The sequence below is a fragment of the Thamnophis sirtalis genome, unplaced genomic scaffold, assembly GCF_051295495.1.
Source record: "Thamnophis sirtalis isolate CommonGarterSnake01/CBP01778 unplaced genomic scaffold, rThaSir2_p1.2 scaffold_7, whole genome shotgun sequence".
Classification (NCBI taxonomy): domain Eukaryota; kingdom Metazoa; phylum Chordata; class Lepidosauria; order Squamata; family Natricidae; genus Thamnophis; species Thamnophis sirtalis.
Genome location: NW_028261387.1, coordinates 82,253,452 through 82,278,082, shown reverse-complemented (window position 1 = coordinate 82,278,082; position 24,631 = coordinate 82,253,452). Strand labels below are relative to the sequence as shown.

General features: G+C 41.7%; 1 protein-coding gene across 1 annotated transcript in view; it reads right to left on the bottom strand.

Moving 5' to 3' along the window:
- Positions 1-24,399, bottom strand: part of RBM38 (RNA binding motif protein 38) — a 49,196-nt gene extending 24,797 nt beyond the window's left edge. Inside the window, exons 1-3 of the mRNA XM_014052561.2 lie at positions 23,841-24,399; positions 12,063-12,186; positions 3,891-3,945 (exon numbers count right to left, since the gene is read on the bottom strand). Coding sequence (XP_013908036.2) covers positions 3,891-3,945; positions 12,063-12,186; positions 23,841-24,008 — 347 coding nt within the window. The 5' untranslated portion in view covers positions 24,009-24,399. The remainder of the gene's footprint in view (positions 1-3,890; positions 3,946-12,062; positions 12,187-23,840) is intronic.
- Positions 24,400-24,631: the final 232 nt, after the last annotated feature.

Below are 24,631 nucleotides of genomic sequence, written 5' to 3'. Positions count from 1 at the left end.
ATTAATTCTTTTTATTGTCAGGAAATTTCTCCTTAGTTCTAGGTTGTAACAGACTTTACTGAATGAAAATGCTGCTCTGATGCTGATGGCAAACAGAAAACACATTGGAAATTGGAGTATCTTTGCACTTGGCTATTAAGAGTAAGTAAAAAGATTTCTTACTTTTCCTCCAGAATAAAATGAGCATTCCAAAATTAGCGTTAGGAATGGTGTGGAAAAACTTATTTGAACCCTCCATACCAGTGATGGCGAACCTATGGCAAGTGTGTCAGAGATGGCACTCAGAGCCCTCTCTGCTGGCACGCGCACAGTTGCCCCAGGTCAGATCTCCATGGCTTTTCTTTCGTGAGCTTGTTTCCCTGCAAACAACGAAACAGAAGCTCACAAAAGAAAAAGGTCTTACCGCTTGCTGTGCTGCCGGTATTGGAATGACCTGCCTCCCGCCAGCCAGCTGGTCTTTGAATCTTTGCTGCGCATACGCATGTCCGTGCATGCACACGTCCATGTTTGCTCACGTGCACTTTTCAGTTTGGGCATGCGCACGCGAGCTGTTTGGGCACTTGGTGTCTAAAAGGTTCACCATCACTGCTCTATACAAACCAAACAGATATATTAGCAATAGCAATAGCCCTTAGACTTGTATACCGCTTCATCGTGCTTTACAGCCCTCTCTACAGAGTCAGCACATTTCCCCCAACAATATGGTTCCACATTTTACCAACTTAGGAAGGAGGGAAGGCTGAGTCAACCTTGAGCCGGTCAAATTCCTTGCTGTGAGCAGTGTTAGCTGGGCCACCATGGCTCCCTATTAATTCCCTATTATGATGCCATCAGAGCAGCAAGAGGAAAAAAAACACCATCACCACTGGAATCATAAACTCAGAAGAGTGGAATAATCCAGAGCAGGAAAGTTGGAGAGGAAAGCTCTAAAGAAAGACAGTTTATGTGTGGGTTTCTGGTTGGGGGGGGGGGAGACACAGAGAAGATTAAATATTAATTCCTCTTGGCAAAGAAAACAATGGTCCATTGTTTCTTAAACCATCAGCCTTCCAAAGTTTTTTTCTCCCCCCCCCTCCCCAAGAGAACCGAATTTCCCCAAATTCATTAAAAGACACACGCATACCCACAAATTTCCATTTTCAGAAAGCAGTGCTGGAGAGCGAAAGAGAGCGATTCAGAGAATTACATCAATCATTAAACAGTTAAATGAAGTTAGGATGACAGTTGCTATTGTTGTCTCTAAGCACTCTTGGCTTTTCCAAAGCAGCTGCCAGATCCTATTAGATGTATAAAAAGAGGATGCTTTAGACCAAAGAGAGCTGGGATATTCTATTGAAAAGTGGAGACAATAGCCAATTTCTGTAAACTCCTCAAGTCCTGTATAACATCTGTCCAGAATCAATTTTTGACCTAATGTTTCTTTTCACTGAATATTAGATTTACTATCTGAATGCAATTTGTTCTCTGGCCTGGAATTGCCATGTGGGGCCCAAAGCAACGAGATGCAACCCGCTGCCAAGGCCTCCTGCATCGGCACCATTTAAATTAGAACTCAAACAAACAAACAAAGCTTTTGTTGGATTTTATAAAACTCACACAGCATGTCCTCGTAAGAGGCCTTTGGGTGCCTCAAGCCCAGGGAGGCCACAGTCCTATGGGACAAGGACCTCAGGAAAGAGACCTGCCTAAGGTCCAAGTAACACCCCCAACGAAAGAAAGCTCCAAGGCTTGAAGTTCCTCAAAAGTTCCATTTTATTAGAGATGTCATGTTGGCACATCGGGGAAAACCTTAATCTGAAAGCGTCCAGGTTTTCGCCACCCAAGTGAAAATTCAAGCCTCTGCCAAGCACCCACATGTCCCTCACATGGTCCAATCAGGCACCGTCCCAACCAGAGATGCCTCCCAATCACACCACTCCAGGTGCAGGGCAAGATGACCTTGACTCTCTGAGAAAGGAATATTATTTAGACCAGTGTTTCTCAACCTTGTCAACTTGAAGATGTCTGGACTTCAACTCCCAGAATTCCCCAGCCAGCGAATGCTGGCTGGGGAATTCTGGGAGTTGAAGTCCAGACATCTTCAAGTTGACAAGGTTGAGAAACACTGATTTAGACTATATATCTCCCCTACTCTATATAATTCCCCCCTCCCATTTTCCCACAGTAGAAAATGTGGCAGGCCTGATGGCCCAATGCAAATGATGGCCTCCAGGCCTGACATTGTCACCCATAAGAAACACAATCTCAGGGAATCATATGAAGGATCCTTTCAACTCCAGGGATAAGAATAAGATAAGTTCAAATGCATGAGTTCACATGTCAGGTTAAGCCATAGTTGGCTGAAAAAACATCCATCGGTTGAGTTTTTCATGTTGGGAAGATGTAGCAGGTTAGGCTAAAGTAGACCAAGCCACGTTAAAGGCTAGCATTTTATAAGAATGCAATCATTTTGCATGAGATACGTAAGCATAAAAGCTAAGCCATAATGTGAATGGCTTTATTTATTTTTCCGTGTATAAATCCAGCCAACCGTGGTTTGTTCAAATAAACAATATAATTAAACTATGACTTGAAGGCTCTGATCAAACCCAATCTCGTCATGGGGGAAGCATTATGGGAAGACTGGATGGGTACACACAACCCGTTAAATCTTAAGCATAAGTCACACAACCACTGGGTATACGTTACACATTCTACCTAAGTAAATAACATATATTAAAGCTTAATATCATGGTCTAACTTTCAAAACATTTAAAGATCACTCAATCCCATTTGAACTCAGCATAGTGTACATATGTATATATAGTGTTACCCTGTAGTAAGATAGGTAACCAATAAATTTGATTAAATAAATAAAAATGTATGAATCTAGCTGTTCTGCTTCCCAGAATAGGGTAAGAACCTCCACTCTGTTTCATCACCTATGATCATGAAATAGAGGAATTCAATTTAGCACTTAGACTTATATACCACTTCATAGTGCTTTACAGCCCTTTCTAAGGGCTTTACAGAGTCAGCCTATTGCCCCCAACAATCTGAGTCCCCATTTTACCCACCTCGGAAGGATGGAAGGCTGAGTCAACCTTGAGCTGGTGAGATCTGAACTGCCAAACTGCAGCTAACAGACAGCTGAAGTAGCCTGCAGTATTGCACTCTAACCACTGCGCCACCTCAGCTCTATTTACTAAAAGTGGAGATCAGTGGTGGGATTCAAAAATTTTTACTACAGGTTCTGTAGGTGTGGCTTGGCAGGCTTGGCATGACTTGGTGGGCTTGGTAGGGGAAGGATACTGTAAAATCTCCATTCCCTCCCCACTCCAGGGGAAGGCACTACAAAATCCCCATTCCCTCCCGATCAGCTGGGACTCAGGAGGTAGAGAATAGATGGGGGCAGGTCCAGTCAGAGGTGGTATTTACCATTTCTCCAAACTACTCAAAATTTCAACAACTGGTTCTTCAGAACTGGTCAGAACATGCTGAATACCACCTCTGGCGGAGATCATGGAATGAGCTTACAGATGATCCATCCCTGTAACAATTCTGGGACATATTGAAGAGGACCAGAGAAATAGAAATGTTGAACTATATCAGGAAGGAAACTTGTTTTTAATGTATTTTAAGATTATCCGCTATTTATAATCAATTGCTGACATAGTTGGCCCTACAAATAGAATGAACAGATGAACAAACAATCAAACAAATCACCCAATCTAAGGAAGTTTTCAAAAGGTTTGCTTCATATTCTAAGTGAGGACCAAGAATTCTTGTTTGAGATGCTGTAGCCATACTAAGTTTTGTAACTTAGAGCTTGTTTCCTCTGTCTTTGATGCTTTATGAATTCGTACCCAGATTGGTGGTTAACCCAGTTAAAAAAGAAAAGTTCCACTTACCCATAGGGTCTCTGAATAAGAGCTGGATGTAACTGCTGCACCCCTAAGGTAAAACCTAGGGAAAAATGGTTGAAGGAAAGTTAAACTAAATCATGCAACTTGGCGGCTTCTTCAACAGTGCAACCCAACTATAGGATATGCATTTTATTGCTTTCATATTTCACTTGTCAATATGCACTAAACCGTTTTGGATTGTGCTAGAAAGATGTATATGGCACATCTTCCCTTTCTTTAAAACTTTCCATCCGGCATACAAAAAAAATTGTACTTCAACGTTTTAATGATTGACGAATGATGAAATATTTGTGTTTTTTTAAAGAAATAAAACCTTTTTAAGATAAAAAAAAACTTTCCATCCTTTCTTACACAACATGACTTGAGTAGAATAATGGTACTGCAGTTGATCAATTCTCCCCAAATGTCTAGATTGATGTTCATATTTGCATCTTTTATTACTTTCTACTCAAGTGCCTCCAGTTTATTTATTTATTTAGATTGTGATTAAATTCAATTCTCTTAATGTTCACCTTGAGATTGCATTGCATTTACATCTTTGTTTCCTTTTGGTACACCTTCTGGAAGCAGAGTAATAAACATTTAAAATAACGTCAGTATGAACTGTGGAAGTGTTTTAACTCAAAATAGGGTCTCTCCTTGGCCTTCTCTATTTTTGGCAAAGAAAGTTTCAAAAATATCGTCCCCAGGTGAAATAGTACATACTGCGGAAGTGTACTTAAATCACAGCTTAAGCTTTATTAGCATCCATCTTAATTAGGTTTTCCTTAATTATTTACTATGCTGGGAACTCCATCCACTGCATTAACTCATAGTTCTGTAAACTGTGCACACCAACAAAAATAATTTAAATCAGTTTAATTTGTTTAATTTTCTATTTTGGGGGGCCACTTCCCCCTTAAACAGCAAAGGTGGGAATAATGGGGAAAGACTGGGAAAAAATGGGGAAAGTTACTAAAACAATAGAAGTAAAAGAGAGAAAAAAGAGTGGGAACAAAAAATATAGAAACTACAAAAACAAGAAAAAGAAAAAGCTGGGCAAATGTGTGGAAGAAAAGAATATAAGAGGAGTTCCTGGAGAATAAGAGAAAATGGTTGAAAGGAGGAAAGAAGGAAAAGGATTTACTAGTAGAATAGAATGAAATACGGTAATATTGTCATTGGTATATAGCTAATAAGATGTGAGGGAAACAAATTAATATTATTAATTGTGGATAGTTAATAAAGTGAAATGTTTATTATACAAAATTAAATTTGAGGATATATGTTATTGATAGTAAAATAGAATAATAGATGGAAATGAAATGTTAAATTTGATTAACTTGGAGGGGCAAATAATGATGTTGTTTATATATTAAAAAGAAATTAAAGTTAAGTTGGAAAATATGAAAAGAAAATAAGATGGCTGAAATTTGAAATGGAAATGTGATGTAAAATGAACTATGCACAAGAGAAGATGTAAAGTGGGGGAAATTCAGGCAACACTTTGTTTATAAAAGAAGTTAAAATATGTAACAAAAAATCCTTCGCTTTAAAAAAAATCAGTAGAGTAATTAGGTTTAGTATGTTTTGTGAACTTGACTAATGTATACCATGGGAAGAGCTAGTTATGCTTTGTAGAAAAATCAATGCATTGCAGAAAATCATATTCATAATCTGCCTAATGTTATTTTTTCTATATGTTTTTTAAAAAAGACGATTAAAGAAGAAATTGTGCAGAACAGAGTATTATTCAGATAAATGACCCTTTCTTTGGTAGATAAATGCAGCACTGACATGAACCTGATTTATACAAAATCACTTCTACCTAATTGGAAAATATTTGGCTGTAGTTTTTCAACTCTGTATACAAATTGAAATCATTTTCCTCTTTATGCAGCCATTTCTTTCTGTTTTTACAATACATTTGTTTTTAATGCATATTCAAAATTGCAGATATACATTCAAATATGCTCCACACACTAAAATATATTTGAATATACTTTCTGTTTTCTTTAAAAAAAAAACAATTAAGATCTTCAGCTTATATCTTTGCAGTTTCTATTTCATGTCTTACACAATGCTAGAAACTGAGGAAACAGAATCTATATTGAAGTGCAGGGCTCAAGATTTCTCTTGCTGATTTCCCATCTGCACGTGTGAAATTCTATCGTTTCACTTCATTTTGGCTTTATTTACAAATGTGAAATTTCCAGCAATCCTCTTGTTTTCAGGAACCTCACAATTTAGCTTTCTACATAGGAGGGAACTTTTTGTTAATGAAGCAGTAATACAGCTGCATATACCCTCTGGGACAGAGAAACACAGAGCTGGAAGGGGATGAATCCACAAAATTCTACCCGCAGCTTCATGCAAGAATTCAAATTAAAGTCCCCTTCAAGATCACACCAAGAAAGAGAAAGTCAGCACCTCTCTGGGTTCCCTGCATTTTCTCCAAGGAAGATACATATTTCTAACCTTCAGTTGATACCTCTGAAATTTAAATTTATTACTAGCTGATAAACCGGTGTTGTCCGGGTATTTATTTATAGGGGGGAAATGTCCAGACCAAACATAATTTCTAATATTGGATTTTCCCCCTTACCAGAGGGAGCCCCTTGTGGAGTACTGTGAAGCCCTTACCATGGCAATTGCTCTCCGCTGTAGATTAGAAGCCATTTTATGGCAGTACAGTAGAAGCTATTTTAAAGCACAACAGGCTGTATCTTAACAGAACACATAACCCGAGGGGTGTTAGGGATGCTTTATCCCCACAGTATTTTTTTCCAGAGAGTAAGTCATCTGTGTACCAAATTTGGTTGAAATTGCTTGAGGTGTTCCAGAGTTATGCTGGAACACAAACACACACAGAGCCATTTTTGTTTAGATAGATTCTGTGTCCTGCATTTGAAACAATCAAAAAGTTCTTAAGTTCTTCTGTCTAGCAGAGATGTTTGAAGAATGCATTAGTATATCCCCCTTCACTCTTGAGGTTAAACATACTCAGTCCCTTCAATCGGTGCCCATGGGTTCTCACCTTAATGTTGCTAGGCCAGTGATGGTGAACCAGCAATCCCCAACAATTATTTTCAGAAGCATGCCTGGTTCTCAACACAATTTTTGGAGGCTGTAGGGACCACACGAGAATGGGGTGTACTTTTTGCATGGTCTCTGGTATTTCTAAAAATGAGTTTATTTTGCTTGTATTTCATTTTTGTAATTACTTGACATTTCTTTATATAATGCAAGATTGGACTGTATTTTTTAAATAAGTGAATGCCAGCAGAGTCAAATTAGGCATTTTCTCAATTTTTGACCAGAGCCCAAAGGCCTTAAGGGGCATTTCAAGAAATTAAGATGGTTGCAGCCCAAAATTGTCCTAGGAAATGTGTTCATCTACTATTGTGGGGGAAAGTCAAAGGTCAGATTGTTTTAAATTTAAGAAATTAAATGAGAAGCTAACATGCATCAAAGCAAAGTGCCAACTCAAGCATTATCATCATTTCCAGGAACGTTTCTGGGCTCAGAAGCTTTCTTGGAAAATACACTGACAGGACTTTTAGGCTGTCTTTTCTTTGGAAGTGTGCCTACTTTCCCCCCACCAGGAGAAAGAAGATGGAAGAGGAAGTGATGCAGAGGATTCTGGGAAATGACATAAATTGGTAGAAGCAATCCAGACAGCTTGCCTTCCAAGAAATGAGTGATAGGTGATTGGTTCCACTCATTGTGGCCGCCATTTTGTGTAGGTGCTTGTGACATGAAAGTGCTTGTGAAATGCTCTCACCAGTTCAAATTTGCACATTAACTCTGCAAGAAGTGGAAAATCAATTAGATGTGCATATTTTAAAATATGCATCTCAATGGAATTTTGCCGGGTTTTAAATTTCTCTTGAACAGCAAATGAAGGATGGGCAAAGCGTTGCAAACTGAAATGTCCCAAATTCAAAACACCCTGTTCTGAGCACAAAACAGCCCTTTTAAGTGTTTTGGAAACATTTCAAGTTTGCTACTGAGAGTTTCATGCTCAGAACAGTCAATCTTGATGCCTGTCGAAAGGGCTCAAAAACCAGTTTTGTGTCAAACCTGAAACAACTGGTTTGTACTGAGAGACAGAGAGAGAGAGAGAGAGAGAGAGAGAGAGAGAGAGAGAGAGAGAGAGGGAGAGGGAGAGGGAGAGAAATTTAAATTTGAAATGTTTGCTTATACTTAGCAAGAAAAATTTATCTAAAGGTGAATAATTTTAAAGCATCAAATTAATGAGATGATGAGGTAAAAGTAAAGCTTCCCCTCACACATATGTGCTAGCTGTTCCTGACTCTATTTTTCTACTTGCATTTTTACAGGCTTTCAAACTGCTTGGTTGGCAGAAGCTGGGAAAAGTAAAGGGAGCTCACTCCATTACCCGGTGCCAGGGATTTGAATCACCAAACTGCTGACCTTTGTGATAGACAAGCTCAGTGTCTTAGCCACTGAGCCCTTGTGAGATCATGAGGATGATGGATTAATTCCAATTTCTGCTTGGCTTCAAATGTGCCCATTTTGGATGGCACAACCAATTCTGACTGAGGCAAACAAAAAAAGGATAAAGTTTGGACAAAAATGAAAAAGGGAACATTCACACCCCGTTCTACCATCGGACTCTGGTCATCTGCTACAAAAGGCTACCTAGTTTTGCTATTTAAGTATAAATTCCAGACATTGGTTTTGTGAACATTTTTCTTGTTTCCCCATCATGATTTTGGTCAACTGAGCTTTCATATAACGTTCATAGAAAAACAGAGAAAAAGATACGTATCCTTAATCATTGTCCTATCTCTGTTAAGCTTCATGTCAGACTCAACAATAAAACTCAGCTCTGCAGATAGATTACACCTTATTCAGGAAACAATTTACTCAGCATTAAGATGGTTTGATTGAACTAGCTTCTTTTTTTTCAATAAGAAGAAAGTCACATATAAACAAAATATATGTTCAGGACTCAGAAATCAATAAATATATATACATCTTATGCTCCTGGATTAAAATTCTAGGTTTTTCACACCAAACTTTATGTTTCAATAGATACTGCCTATTCTCTTGATTGCTTGGAAGCTCCTGGTCTTCTGTTATCATCTGAGAAATGTTTCTGAAGCCATACCAGCTTCATTCCTTACAACAGGCAACATTCCCTACTAACCGTAAGGACAGCACATGTCGATTTTGCGAAGTATTTTATTTAAACTTCATCTCTATAGCTGCCCATCTCAATCCAGTGACTCTGGATGGTGAACAAGTGCAAGTTGCACAAGTGAAAACAATGTTCAGTTTTATCCCGAGCATGCTAGAATCTCTAACCTGCAGTCTATCTTACAAGCCAATGGACTGTTGCATATGTCTCGTCATGAAGGGCATGAAATGTGGCATTGCAGGAAAAAATGCATAGTTTAGTTTACTTTATTGTCACTGCACATTGTACAATGAAATTAAATGCCATCTTCGGTGTACATTATAACTGAAAAAATAAAAACACAAACACACATCCGCCACATGCTATATAATTGAAATTAAAAACCTGATATTGCATTAATATTGAACTATAAAGTAGAATTCAATATGGTTACAGCCCTGGAATAGAAGCTGTTTTTCAGCCTGTTTGTCCTTGTTTTTATTGTCCTGTACCATCTGCTAGATGGTAATAGTTAAAAAAAAAAAAAAAGGTGCTCAGGATGAGATGGATCTTTAAGAATGTTTTGAATGTTCTTAAAGCAGCGGGAGCTATAAAACTCTTCCAAAGAGGGGAGAGGGCAACCAATGATTCTCTGGGCAATGACGTTAACCCTCTGGAGCGCTGTCCTATCTGCCACTGTGCAATTGCCAAACCATACATAGGTGCAGTAAGTTAAAATACTCTCTATGGTGCAGCCCTAGAAGGTCACCAGCAGTGTTTCATGTTTCCTGAGAAGTCTCAAGTAGTATAATCTCTGCTGGGCCCTTTTGACCAGTGCTGCAATGTGAGTGCTCCAGGTCAGGTCCTCTAAGAATCCAATTGCAAAACAAGCGTATGAAGAATTAATGAGTCAAGATGAAAGGGAAGATGGAGAAACTTGTGTAATGGGATGGAGCTGCTGAGATCCTCAAAAACATAGAAGTGAGGCATTTGAGGAACAAAAGCGAATGCTTGAATCAATATACATGTGAGGGGTATAAGGATGGCTTGCAAGATTAGAAAAATATAAAGGTATAATTTAGATTTGGTTACTTTTTCCTTTATTTTTATCTTTAATTTCTGTTGTTTTATTACTTTTTACTTTTTCCCCCCTATGCATGGAATAATGTTACTTATCCCCTAAAGCAGGGGTGTCAAACTCTCATTGTCATGGCAGCGTCATGTGACATATCGGGACTTCCCCCCCTTCACTAAACCGGGTGTGGGTGTGGCCAGCATGTGACACATCTGGTCCATGGCCCGCATGTTTAACAGCCCTGCCCTAAAGGAACAGTACAATAGGTATGTATATACACATCCAGCTGCTTTGGATTGCTTAAAACATGGTTTAGAACAGGGTGTAGACCCACTCAGTAATGCAAAACACTAAACCAAGATTATTAACCATGCTTATTGAACAACCCACAATAAGCATGGTTAATAATACAAACTAATACATCTTTCAATTATATAGGCTATATTTGGCAAATTATGGTTGCAGATAAAGGTTGCATTTGAATCATCTGGTACATCACTTTAAAACTTCTTACACAGAATGACAGGTTATAAATATTTGAATAAATCAATAAAGCTAGGCCAGAAAACAGGGAAACTCCATAATGATTTAGTGTAGCAGTCCCAACTTTTCTGGCACTTGTGACTGGTATTGTGGAAGACAATTTTTCCATGGATCAGGGAGGACGGAGGGGGAGGAGAACCAGGGAGCGGGGAGGACCCGACCTATTTCCTTAGTATGCACAGTTAACAGTAGGATTCACGCTTCTATAAGGATCTAGCCTGTTGATCTGAAGTGGAGCCAAGGCGGTGATGCTAGCACTGGGGAATGGCAGAAAATACAGATGAACTGTCAGTTGTTCACTCACTGCTCACCTCGACCTCTGCAGCCCAATTCCTAACAAGCCATGGACCAGCACCGGTCCGTGACCTGGGGGATGGAGCCCTCGGACTTAGTGCAGAGTTTCCCACCTCAGCAACTTTTAAGCTGTATTGAACGCATACCGATGAGCCATGGTGGCGCAGTGGTTAGAGTGCAGTGCTGCAGGCTACTTCTGCTGACTGCTGGCTGACTGCAATTTGGCAGTTCAAATCTCACCAGGCTCAAGTTTGACTCAGCCTTCCATCCTTCTGAGATAGGTAAAATGAGGACCCAGATTGTTGGGGGCGATAAAAACCACTTAGGGAGATCTGTAAAGCACTGTAAAGTGGTATATAAGTCTAAGAGCTATTGCTATACTGGTGGGGAATTCTAGGAAGGCCACATGGCTTAAAGCTGCTGGGGTTGAGAAACAATGGCTTAGTGCAATGTCTGAACCTAATCTATGGCTATTTATTGGGGCTTCTGCTGCATAATAGCACCTCCACTGATAGACACAGAGTCTGTTTGTGGCTTTGGATACGGCAAGCTTGGCAGTAGAAAACAAGTAAGAAAAGACTGCAGGATTTACTTGAACGCTGCATAAAGCATGAGAGTGGGATAAAATTGAACAGCCCTCTCTCAACAGAGGGGAAGGGATATGGCATCATCTATCTCCAGTCTGTTCAGCAATTCCAAGAAGGCTCCACACCCATTTGCACTACTCAAGTGACCCTGAGGACACAGATAAACCTCCAAGCGGCCTCAACGACTCTCTGAAAGAATGCAAATGACCAGCTGTCTGCAAGAAATATAAATCCTTCCATTCCCCACCATCCAAGTCAGAGCTGAAGAAGCTTCTTGGATGAGAAGCAAAACGTCTTCAAAGAAAAAAACCCAGAAAGCCCAGGTGCCTTTTGAGAAAAGCAGGTTAGAGCTCTATACTGGATTATCTCTACAGAAGTCCATATAAAACAGTGTTTCTCAGGTTTGGCAGGCTTTAAGATGGGGAGTTCTGGGACTTGAAGTTCACCCATCTTAAAGCTGCCAAGGTTGAGAAACGCTGGCATGGAAGGTGAAATAACTTAAGTGACGGTAAGAGAAGAGCTGTTGGCCTCACCAGTTTGAATACTCCTTGGCTTTGCTCCCAGATAGGCTAGGTTGACGTTTGCTTTCCGCCCATCAATGATGGGGTTGGGATCTTTGCAGGCTCTTTCAGCTGCAGCTCTGTCAGTCATGGTGACCTGGAAAGAAGCAGACAATTTCCCTTTGTAGAAATGCAGATCAAGCACAGATTTTGTTTTAGAAAGGCGTAGCACAGCTTCCCTCCCAATGGATGGGACAAGGGATGGATGCAACAATTAAAAATAAGATGTAAGAAAAGCAAACCTTAAAATTAAAAGCATAACCGGTTTTACGTTAGATAAATGCAAAATTTACATTTCCCCCCACATACGGCGTTAGCATGGCACAGGTGTAGCTCCCATCAAATAAGATGGAATCAGAGAGCCCACAGGACTTGTCTCTGGGTATGCTTGGTAGGTATTCTTGTAAATTATACAGTCATACATGACATAATAAAAAGGAAATTAAAGCCAAGGTGATGGGTGCTACTGCATGATCAAAGCCCTGGCCCATTATTATACCCACCACCCTGATTTTTTTCAGACCTCCACAGATCGTCCCTGATAAAATTTTGCAGATAAGACCCATACTTATCTGTTAACTGTAAGTGTCATGGCAATGAGTCAATTTCAAAAACCATGCAAAGATCAAAGACAGGTGACACAACCGTCCATTTTGACAGACTACAGTATTGTAACCAGAGAGGTCTTCATATACCTATCCCACTTTGGCATTTTTTTTAAAAAAGTATCTTAACCTGATTATCCTCCATGCATGTAAATATTGGCTTGGTTTGGACGCTTTTTATCAGTAATCATCTGGGAGGAATAAGCCAACACCAGGGGTGGGATTAAAAAATGTTAGCAACTGGTTCTCTGCCCGCTTGCTGTGTGGCCTCCTGTACCATGGGGGGGAACATTTTTGCCCTCCCCAGGCTCCGGAGGCTTTCCTCGTGTCTCCGGGAGGGCGAAAATAGCCTCCCCTGGGCTCTGGAGGCCGGAAACAGGCCCATTTCTGGACTTCCGGAAGTTCTGGGAGGCCTGTTTTTCCCCCTCCCAGAGCCTCTGTGTGGGCCCCGATTTACTTGCCATCATGAATGGGCCGCGTGGAGACTCCTAGAAGGGGCGGGGCCAGCTAGTCCTTGCAACTACCAGTTCGGCGAACGAGATGTAAAATTAACATCCGGTTCGCTCAAAACGTTCCAAAACGGCTGAATCCCACCCCTGGCCAACACCCCAGAAGACAAGTTCAGGATCCAGAAAGATCTTGACAGACTTGAACAATGGGCCCTATCCAACAAAATGAATTTCAAAGTGGAGAAAAGCGAAGTTTTACATGTAGGCAGGAAAAAACAAAGGTGTAAATGCAGATTAGGCGAGACCTGGCTCAAAAACAGTAACTGCGAGAGGGGCCTTGGAGTCCTAATGGATGATCACTTCAATACGAACCAGCAGTGTGCGGCAGCAGCCAAAAAAGCTAAATACAACCCTGGGTTGTATAAACAGAGGCATAGAATCAAAATCACGTGAAGTATTAGTACCACTTTATAAAACTCCAGTAACACCACACCTGGAATACTGCAACCAATTCTGGTCACCACACTACAGACAAGATATTGAAAGTACAGGGAAGAGCAACTAAGATCATCAAAGGCCTGGAAACTAAAACACATGAAGAACGGTTGATTTGGGTTTGGCTAGTCTAGAGAAAAGACAAATTAGGGATGACATGATAGCAGGTTGGTTTCTGGCATTTTTTTCTAGTTTCCAACAATAAACGCCCATTATGTAAAACTGAATCATTTAACGGCTATGGCATTTGCTTAACCATCACCAAAAAATGTCAAAAAAAAATGGATCCATTCATGTGATGTTTTGACTTATGCTCATAATGACTTATTGCCAGTAATTCTGGGCTCAGTAACGGCCCTAAATTGAGAACCACCTGTATTGTGGTCTGCCCAGCATAATTTATTACTCAGCTCAAAATAATTTTCAAACCTTAAACTATGGTGGCTAAACTATGATTTACTAAAACAATTCAGATATATCTTAAAAGCTTATTTTGAGCCTGATTTGGCTGATCTGAAAAAGCTAAATAAGAGTGAAACTTGATTAGTATCTTGTGACGTTAGTTAATATTATAGTCCGGTTTGATGAGGAACCATTTATGAGTTCTCTCTGAATATGCTTTTAAAGCCAAGTATATATCCCTTTATTGGTTAAGCCAGGGCTGTCAACCTCCAGCCTACGGGCCAGTTGCATCACACACCCAGTTAAGCAAAGGGGAGAAAAGTCGCAATACATCAGGTGACGCTGCTGTGATGATGTGGGTTTGACACCCCAGGACTAAGCCATTCAGTCCACAATTTAACTGGCTTGCTAACAGAATGTCACGGGTTATTTTGTCAAATAGTCTGTGGATACACTATGTCTATAAGATTATTATAATATGCTAAATAAAGAATTGAGGCCTATGAACTATGGTGCTGGAGAAGACTCCTGCAAGTCCCTTGGATTGCAAGGTGATCAAACTGGTCGGTCCTAGAGGAGATCAACCCTGACTGGTTTTTAGAAGGCCAGATCCTGAAGATGAAACTCAAATACTTTGGCCACCTAATGAGAAGGACGGACTCACTGGAGAAGGGCCTCATGCTGGGAAAGACTGAGGGCAAAAGAAGAAGGGGATGGCAGAGAATGAGGTGGCTGGATGGAGTCACTGAAACAGTCGGTGTGAGTTTAAATGGACTCCGGCGGATGGTAGAGGACAGGAAGGCCTGGAGGTCGCGATGGGTCAGACACGATTTCACAACTAACAACAAATAAAGATTCTGACAGGAAAATAAGGGAAGTCTGGTAAAAATTGTTTTTGAGAAATCCAAGTCAAATTTGAATACATTGGAAGTTAAAACCATCTGGCCTGCTCCTAAAACTGGAATTTAAAAAGGACATTTAAAGCACAATATGTTGCCTGGGTTCCATATTGCTCTAATGCAGTGGTTCCCAAATTTGGCAACTTTAAGACTTGTGGACTTCAACTCCCAGAATTCTCCAGCCAGCAGAGCTGGCTGGAGAATTCTGGGAGTTGAAGTCCACAAGTCTTAAAGTTGCCAAGTTTGGGAACCACTGCTCTAATGTGTGCATCACTGATCTGAGCTAAGCACAATGGATAACTTAACCATTACATTTATAAACCATGATTTATGGCTAGTCCTGCACAAACAAGACATAAGCACTTGTTGAAATGCAAATTGTATCAATAAAACACTGATGGTTAGAAGAGCCCTGGTGGGCCAGTGGTTAGGATGCAGTATGGAGTGCTGACCCTGCTCAGTACCAGGAGTTCAATCCTGACTGGCTCAAGGTTGACTCAGCTTTCCATCCTTCTGAGGTCAGTTAAAATGAGGACCCAGATTGATGGGGACAATATGCTGACACTGTAAAATGCTTCAAGAGGGCTGTAAAGCACTGTAAAGTAGTATATAAGTCTAAGAGCTATTGCTAGTGCTATTTAGGTATGGCAGCCAATTTGGTGTAATAGTTAAGACACAAAATTTGAAACCAGGAGACTGTGAGTTCTAGTCCCACCTTAGGGACAAAGCCAGCTGGATGACCTTACTCAGTCCCCCTCTCTCAGCCTCACAAAGAAGACAGGAAGGGAAAATCACTGCTAAAAATCTTGCCAAGAATAGTGGCCCAGGAAAGTCACTAGGAGTCAACACAGACTCGGAGCACACATCCCTCCCCCACTGTAGTAGATTAAGTATCCTCCACTGGGTGGGTTTGAAGAACAGCAAATGGCTTCATTATTCATTCCAGTTTCCCCCAGCAAGACAAGAAAGTGAAACTTTATTCGTTGGAACTTTACAGTTGCATGGGGTGAGGTAAGAGTTCATTTGCTGGTCAGGAAACTGAGCCTCACCTGTTGCTCTTAACAACAGATTTCCTCTTCAGAGTCTTTTTTTTTTAAGTCGGGAGTTTTAAGAAAACAACCAGAACAAGAGAAAGGGATGAAGTGTACAAAAAGCCTTTAGCTGCAATCCCCAGCATCTTTAAGAAGGGGTGTGTGTGTGAGTTCCTAGCAAACTGGCTTTCTCTGCACAACACACTTAAATCAAATCAGTTGCAGGATGAGTCACACAATCACCGAACCTCAGTCAGCAGTGGGGTGGGAGAGAGTTTATTTTAATTCCCCAACAGCCTTGAGTTTGTAAGGGAGAAGCTACATTCATCTGGTCAGTTACATTGTGTGAACATTGCTTGATCAAAAGTGGGATATTTTCCAACCCTTATCGAGACATTCTGCTAAGACAGCATGCTGGCTGGGGAATCCTGGGAGTTGAAGTCTACGTATCTTAAAAGTTGCCAAGGTTGAAAAACACTGCGATAAGAAAAAGAGTTGGCAATATGTACTGGCTGAACACAAAGGAGCTTTTCTGTTACTGAACTTTGGGTTAAAACCAGAGATCAGCCAGGGGCCACCTTCTCTCAAGCACCGATTCACTCAACGGTCATGGTCAAGCCATGCCTGTTGGGGAGGGGCTGTTTCATGAGCAGTAATAAAATTTTGCCGATAATGAACAAGCACAACACTGGATAGGTGAGCAGGCATTTCTTGAATAAAACAGATGAGGGCTCTTTAGTCCCATTATATTGGGTGTCAAACTCAATTTCACTGGGGGGCATCAAGGCTGTGGCTGACTTGTGGGGGGGGGTTGGTGTGGCCAACTTGGTGGGTATGGCCAACTTGGTGGGCGTGGCCAGCTTGACACCACTCCCCAAACTGCTGGCATGTTTCCTCTTCGCATTGGGTAGACTGGGCCGAAGCCATACTGGTCTGATCTTTCCTCTTTGCATTAGGTAGACCAGGACAGTCCCGTGGACTGGATCTGACCACATTGCGGGCCGGATCCAGCCCGTGGGCCTTAAGTTTGACACCCCTGCACCAGAGGTGGTATTCAGCAGGTTCTGACCAGTTCTGGAGAACTTGTAGCAGAAATTTTGAGTAGTTCGGAGAACTCTAATTGTCCCCGCCCCCCTCTATTCTCTGCCTCCCGAGTCCCAGCTGATCAGGAGGGAATGGGGATTTTGCAGTAACCTTCCCTTGGAGTTGGGAAGGAATGGAGATTTTACAGTATCCTCTCCCTGCCAGGCCCACCAAGCCACACCCACAAAACCGGTAGTAGAATTTTTGAATCCCACCACTGCCCTGCACTATATCAACTTTTGACCCAGTTACTGGGGCTATAAGCTGCAGAACTAGGACATTTGACTAGGTTGTATACTATGTGGACAAGGTCCACAGAGAAAATATAGAACAGCATGGGGCAGTGGTCAACAAGGATGTTGCAGTCTGCTCTACCTTCCTAATTCAGCATGCTTCCTTGAATGAGGCTCTTCTAACTACACCTTCTTTCCAGTAATAACAACTCTCTGAGAAGCCCAAGAGCAGCATCCGAGCTACATTTTGTCCCCTTCTGCACGTTTCAAACGACTCATGCCTACAGATGTGCTATTTCTGAACCTGGGATAATACATCACCACAATTTGTACCCACAATTTGTCATGCATGGAAGAACCAGTCTCTTGACCTTTGACACCAATGACTGGCTGAGAGCATTTGCTGTATAAAAAGATTCCAGGGACAGTCACAACACAGCATAGTGGAGCACATTCTTTGCAAGTGCTGCTTGCAAAACATTGTTGTTCTATCCTAGGATATTCCATGTCATCACACATTTCATGCCTTCATGCTTTTGAGTTTTTCCCCAGAAACTCAGCCAGCAGTCAGTGTATTTAGCATCACTGAAAAATTTAGATCTCCTATCAAGCTCCATGTTTTGGAGAATTTAATTCTTGTATTCCACATTCCAGCAATTCTATCGACAAGACACTGTTTTGCTTGGCCTTTGGCTACAATACTCACAATAAAGGTACTATTCAAGAATGGACATTGAAAGTAACAAACCTAGCTGAGATGGCTAAAATATCTGCATATCTCAAGGATCATTCAAACGAGAGATATAAACTGGAGTGGAGAAGATGGATTGACTATACTCAAAATAAATATGGGACTAAGAAATTTCAGATAGCTTATGACTAAAGAAACAAGGAATGATATAATTTGTTTAGAGCTAGCCTAGCAAGGAGGAGTTAAAGCTCAAATGAAAGATGATATTATTTTTTTAAAGTTTATTTTAGAATGTTTTTGTTAAAGATTTATACCCTGTATTGGTTCTGGGAAGTCGGGGGAGGGGAGGGAAGGTTAGGGTAAGGTAAGGTAAAGGTTGGTCACTGCTAATAATTATGTGGAAATATATTCATTTTATTTTCCTGGGCTCCAAGATCACCGCACATGGGGACTAGAGCCAAGAAATTAAAAGACGCTTGCTCCTGGGGAGGAAAGCTATGGCAAATCTAGACAGCATACTAAAAAGCAGAGACATCACCCTGCCAACAAAAGTGTATATAGTCACGGCTATGGTTGTCCCAGTTGCAATATATGGCTGTGAAAGTTGGACCATAAGAAAGGCTGAGACCAAAGAATTGAGGCCTTTGAACTCTAGTGCTGGAGAAGACTCCTGCGAGTCGCTTGGATTGCAAGACGATCAAACCGGTCAGTCCTAGAGGAGATCAACCCTGACTGCTCTTTAGAAGGGCAGATCCTGAAGATTAAACTCAAAAACTTTGGCCACCTAATGAGAAGGACGGACTCACTGGAGAAGAGCCTAATGCTGGGAAAGATTGAGGGCAAAAGAAGAAGGGGATGACAGAGAATGAGGTGGCTGGCTGGAGTTACTGAATGAGTAGGCATAAGCTTAAATGGACTCCCGGGAATGGTGGAGGACAAGAAGGCCTGGAGGAACGTTGTCCATGGGATCGTGATGGGTCAGACATGACTTCACGACTAACAACAACAACATGACAGTAATATCATATAATATCTCAGGTTTCAGGTGTTATTATGTTGAGGAAGAAGTAGGTGATGTTATAACTTACAGCGGATCAAGAAAGAAGGAAAGGATAGACTTTGTGGCCATTTCTGTAGCCAGATTTGGAAGTTTGAGGGAATATCACAAGTGTGCTTATAAATGGCTGTTGCAGGGAGTGGGGGCTGCCTATTTAAAACATGAATATCAAGGTGGACATATCTAGTCACAAAACACTGTTTTACCAGGAAGGTAAACTGCCAAAATTACTCCTTGGCACTCTCTTTACTATCTAATCTTACATTGATCTTTGCTTGGCAAAAAAGATCAACGTACAATTAGAGAGTAAAGAGAATTTGCTACATGGCACCCTTCCAAAGTAATCACAAGAAAACCTAACTTTTAATTTCTTTTTCTAGGAATGCTTAGAGGAAATCCAGAGGCATAAAGATACTAGAGGCCGATGTTTGTAATATGACTACTTTTCATTCAGTTTCTCTATATAGTTAAACCCATTAACAGATTTCATACTGCTGCCCTGGATTGGATCAAAAGCAAGTGACAGTATTTGTGTTGGCTGACTGCAATTGTTTTACATAGTGCATTTAAGGGGGAAAAAAGAGCTTAAACGTGTTCTGCATGTGTTTGTGCCTCTCTTATGATGCATTTTAATCTGCAAATTGATTTTATGATATCTCAGTGCTTCCTTAGTCATGCTTTAATTATCGAAAAATTGTCAACAATTTCCATTGTTACTGTTTCTTTGGAATCAAACTGAAATATGTTATATGTTACTTCCTCTGTAGTCAACCTTTGTTACTGGCTGTTCATGGTTTCCTACATTTCCTCCCTTCTCCAATAATCAGATTTAGCATCTTCCTCCCTTCTGATGGTTGGCTATTTTTGTTTCCTTCTTCCCAGGGAGAAAAGGAGAAAAATCTCCAATAGAAACTTTTGTTCTAATACTATTAAGTGTCCATTCTTCTTATTGTTCAGCTAGGTGAGAATTCTTTGGCGCTGAGCCTTTCTTATGGTCCAACTTTCACAGCCATACATTGCAAATGGTTTTCCCAATTGCAACATATGGCTGTGAAAGTTGGACCATAAGAAAGGCTGAGCGCCAAAGAATTGAGGCCTTTGAACTCTGGTGCTGGAGAAGACTCCTGCGAGTCCCTTGGACGGCAAGGTGATCCAACCGGTCAGTCCTAGAAGAGATCAACCCTGACTGCTCTTTAGAAGGCCAGATCCTGAAGATGAAACTCAAATACTTTGTCCATCTAATGAGAAGGAAGGACTCACTGGAGAAGAGCCTGATGCTGGAAGATTAAGGGCAAAAGAAGAAAGACACAACAGAGAATGAGGTGGCTGGCTGGAGTCATCGAAGGAGTAGGTGTGAGCTTAAATGGATTCCAGAGGATGATAAGAGGATAGGAAGTCCTAGAGGAAAGTTGTCCATGGGGTCGCGATGGGTCAAACACGACTTCGTAACTAACAACAAGAAGGTGAGAATATCTTGCTATTTTGGCCAACATCAAAAAGCTAAGGAGAGTCAGATAGTACTTGGGAGGGAATCTCCAAGCTGTAGATTTTTCAAAAAGGTGAAAATATATCCTAGAAAGCAGCAATAGGAGTATCTCTGTAGCTCCCAAACAAACTTTATTGAAGTAAGATTTCCTGTATTTGCTTATTACTTGAAAGGACAGGCATATCTCCATCCCCGAATTAACATCTCACGGCATACAGAGTTTCCCACTCACCATAGTATCTAAAATACTTTCCTGATATTAATTCCTTGGAAGTTCAACAATGTAGAGATAGAACAGTAATATATAAGCAGTTGCCATCCAATCTCTCCACCATTTTGAATGATCCGCAACTCACTTCGGAGACAGTTTTTGTTTCCTATCCTGTGATTTTTTTTGAAATGGTAGTGGAAAATGGTAAGATAGGCAAGGAACCTATCTTCAGTATAATGTTGTATCACAAAAACTTCCTGGCTTAGAATGGACAGTTGTGAGATATGGAAGAACGACACCACCAATGTTTACAAAACTGGAGTACAACTGCATCAAGGAGGATATAAAGTCATCCTGTCTCACAAACACATGTCTTTCAATTGTTCAGAGATCAGGGAAAGCAACCAACCAATTTGCAGTCATATCTCTAGTTTTCAAGACAAAGAATGTACCAATTTCCAAGAGAAATAGCATTATAAAGAATCCACATTTGGTGTTATCCCATCTCTTTGTCCAGTTTTAAGGCCCATCAATCCATCATTCCAAGGTTCTGCAAAATGAGTTCAGTTGCTATCTGGAAACATTAGAAGAAATTCCTATATTTCAGAAGACAACTTCGCGACAGAAGACAGACCATGCCCCCAAGGCTGCTTATACAGATATTAGATGATGCAGCAATGAGCCAATTATACCTATTTATTCAGAAACTTACTAGACCAGCAAACTGCCCTACCCTGTCATTAAGTTCTTTTCATTCTAGTTAAATGAAAAGAAGGACTAGGGGAGACATGATAGCAGTGTTCCAATATCTCAGGGGCTGCCACAAAGAAGAGGGAGTTAAACTATTCTCCAAAACACCTGAGGGTAGAACAAGAAGCAATGGGTGGAAACTAATCAAGGAAAGAAGCAACTTAGAACTGAGGAGAAATTTCCTAACAGTTAGAACAATTAATCAGTGGAACAACTTCCCTCCAGAAGTTGTGAATGCTCCAACAGTAGGAAGTTTTTAAGAAGATGTTGGATAACCATTTGTCTGAAGTGGTGTAGGGTTTCCTTAAGCAGGTGGTTGAACTAGAAGACCTTCAAGGTCCCTTCCAACTCTGTTATTCTATTCTATTCTATTCTATTCTATTCTATTCTAAGTCTCTTTTGTATTATTGTGGACAATAATCCTGATCTACAATTAAATGGAACCTGGTGAGACTATAAACGGCCTTTTTGAACTCAACTCGTTAGATCTAGGGAGCTGCTTCTGATCTCCAAAGAATCTTCCAGAACAGCAATCGCTGAACCCAACTGTTCACTTTCTATTCTGTTTAAAATTGGCAGCCAACTATCTTCACCACTTCTCTCCTCCCACCCGGCATCAATGATTCATCTTACCTCTGTTATGCCAACCACAGGCACTTCTGAAACTCATTCCCTAGAGACACATCTCAATCCGTTTCAGAAAACTTGAAAAGGATGGTTGCAGCTCTGGGGATGCTTAATGCACAATGTATTCCTTCTCATGTTTTACATTCCATTCCTCCCTCCCCAGTTGCTTCCTATCTGCTTAAAGTTCAGAGCAAGAAACACAATCCAGTCGGGGCGCACAAACATGAACTGGAATGAGTCCATGTTCAGACCACACGTTTAATCTAAGTGAAGGTAGTCTTCGACTTACAACAGTTTGTTTAGGGACCATTCGAAGATACAACGGCACTGAAAAAATGTGACTTATGACCGTTTCTCACCGTTACGATCGTTGTAGCATCCCCATGGTCACGTGATTTACATTTGGATGCTTGACAACTGACTCATATTTATGACGGTTGCAGTGTCCTGGGGTCATGTGATTCCCCTTTTACAACCTTCTGACAAGCAAAGCCGATGGGAAACCAGATTCACTTAACAACGGTGTTACTAATTTAACAACTGCAGTGATTCACTTAACAAATGTGGCAAGAAAAGTCTTACCATGGGACCAAACTCACTTAACACATCTCAATTAGCAACATAAATTTTGGGCCCAATTGCAGTTATAAGTTGAGGACTACCTGTACAGATTTCATTCACTGTCTGAATTCATTATAACATCTTAGATGTTATAACTAGGTAAGGTAGTTTCACAAAATTAAGCCACAAAGAAACGCACCACTAAGCCACAGCTAAACTGAGCAAAGTTAGCATTAATCAGGCTGAAAATACGATTCAGTTAAGCAGAGCTGTGCAAAAGCCTCTCACAATGAAAATGCCGTTCGTTTCCAATCCAGGATGGAGGAAGGAGAAGAAGAAAAGAGTTAGGTTTTCCCAAATTGTGTAAACAGGAAAGCCAAGTAGCTGACTCTGTGGTTTTTTCCCCAAGCCCCCAAAACTTTAACCTCAGACTGTTTACTGTTGACTTCACCCCATTCCTAAGAGGTCTGTAAGGGGCGTGCATAAGCACACCAATGTGCCTACCGTCCCTGTTCTACTGTCCCCATGTATTTTTATCAATTTCATGTATTCATAACCATATTCATACTTATATCTGTTATCTAATTCATGCTTGATGAAATAAATAAATAAATAGGAAGAAATACATAGATGATAGTTAGATAGTTAGTTAGTTAGTTAGTTAGTTAGTTAGTTAGTTAGTTAGTTAGATAGATAGATAGATAGATAGATAGATAGATAGATAGATAGATAGATAGATAGATAGATAGATAGATAGATAGATAGATAGATAGATAGATAGATAGATAGATAGATAGATAGAGCAAGCGGTTGCTTAAAGCCAGAGGGGAGCTGAAGAGGAGATTCAGATGCGCATTTTCTGCGATGTTCTGGACAAATCTTTCAACTGTTTCTCCCCACCCACCCCACCCCAAGGGCAGGTGGTAGAGATGTGCAAAAAGGAGCGAGCCCGATATGCCCAGTTTGGGATGATGGGTCATATAGCCCAAATCATCCGTACAGGACCCGGCAGGGAAAAGGCGACTCAGTAACGTCGTCCGAGGCTCCTCCGGAGCCTTTGTTACAAGTGTCTGGCGATTGCGGGGCCGGTCCCGACGGCTCCGGGGACACCCGAAGGGAAAAGACTCCCGGCGAGCGATGTGCCGCTCCACCCACTGCCCCGCGCACTTACAAAACCATATCCTCGGGATTTGCCCGTCTGCCGGTCGGTAATGACCACGGCTTCGTCGATGTCCCCGAAGACCTCGAAGTACTTCCTCAGCGAGGAGTCGGTGGTGTGGTAGGGCAGCCCCCCGACGAAGATCTTGGTGAAGGTAGTGTCCTTTTGCACCGTGTGCATGGCGCTGCCTCGGGCGGAACAAGCCCGGCGGCGGGAGCAGCGGAGGCTGTCGCTCCGGGAGAAGAAAGCGCCGGCGGCGGCCGGTGGTGGAGAAGAGGAGAGGCTGGCAAAAGCATCCAAAAGAGGCGCGGGGAAGCCGAGACGCCAGGGAAAAGTTCCAGGGCGGAGGAAAGGCGCTACGCAGCCGGGATCCTGGCTCTCGGCCACGGCGGGGAAGGCAAACCTGCTCCCCCGGGGGATCGGGCGCAAGGCTTACGGAGCGGACCTGCAGCCCCGCGTCCCATGCACCGGCGGCGGCGGCAACAACAGCAGCATCGGCGCCCTTTGCAAAAACGCACCGCTCGCCCGCCCGCCAAGATCGCCTCCCCGAGCCGCCGAGGACGAAAGTAATTTCTGGCAGATGCAACCAGCGGGCTTTGTACCCATCCTTCTTTCTCCCCCCGCCCCTCCGCCCGCTTCCACCCAAGATCCAACCACGCCTCCCCGTGCTCTGGCGGGGGGGGGAGAGGGAGGGGGAGGGGGAGAGAGCCGCAGAGGACCCTGGGCTTCGTAGTTTTCGCCACTCTCGGTCAAGGGCGGCGGGCAGGGGACTCTTAAAATGCTTCTGGCCGAGCTAGGATAGA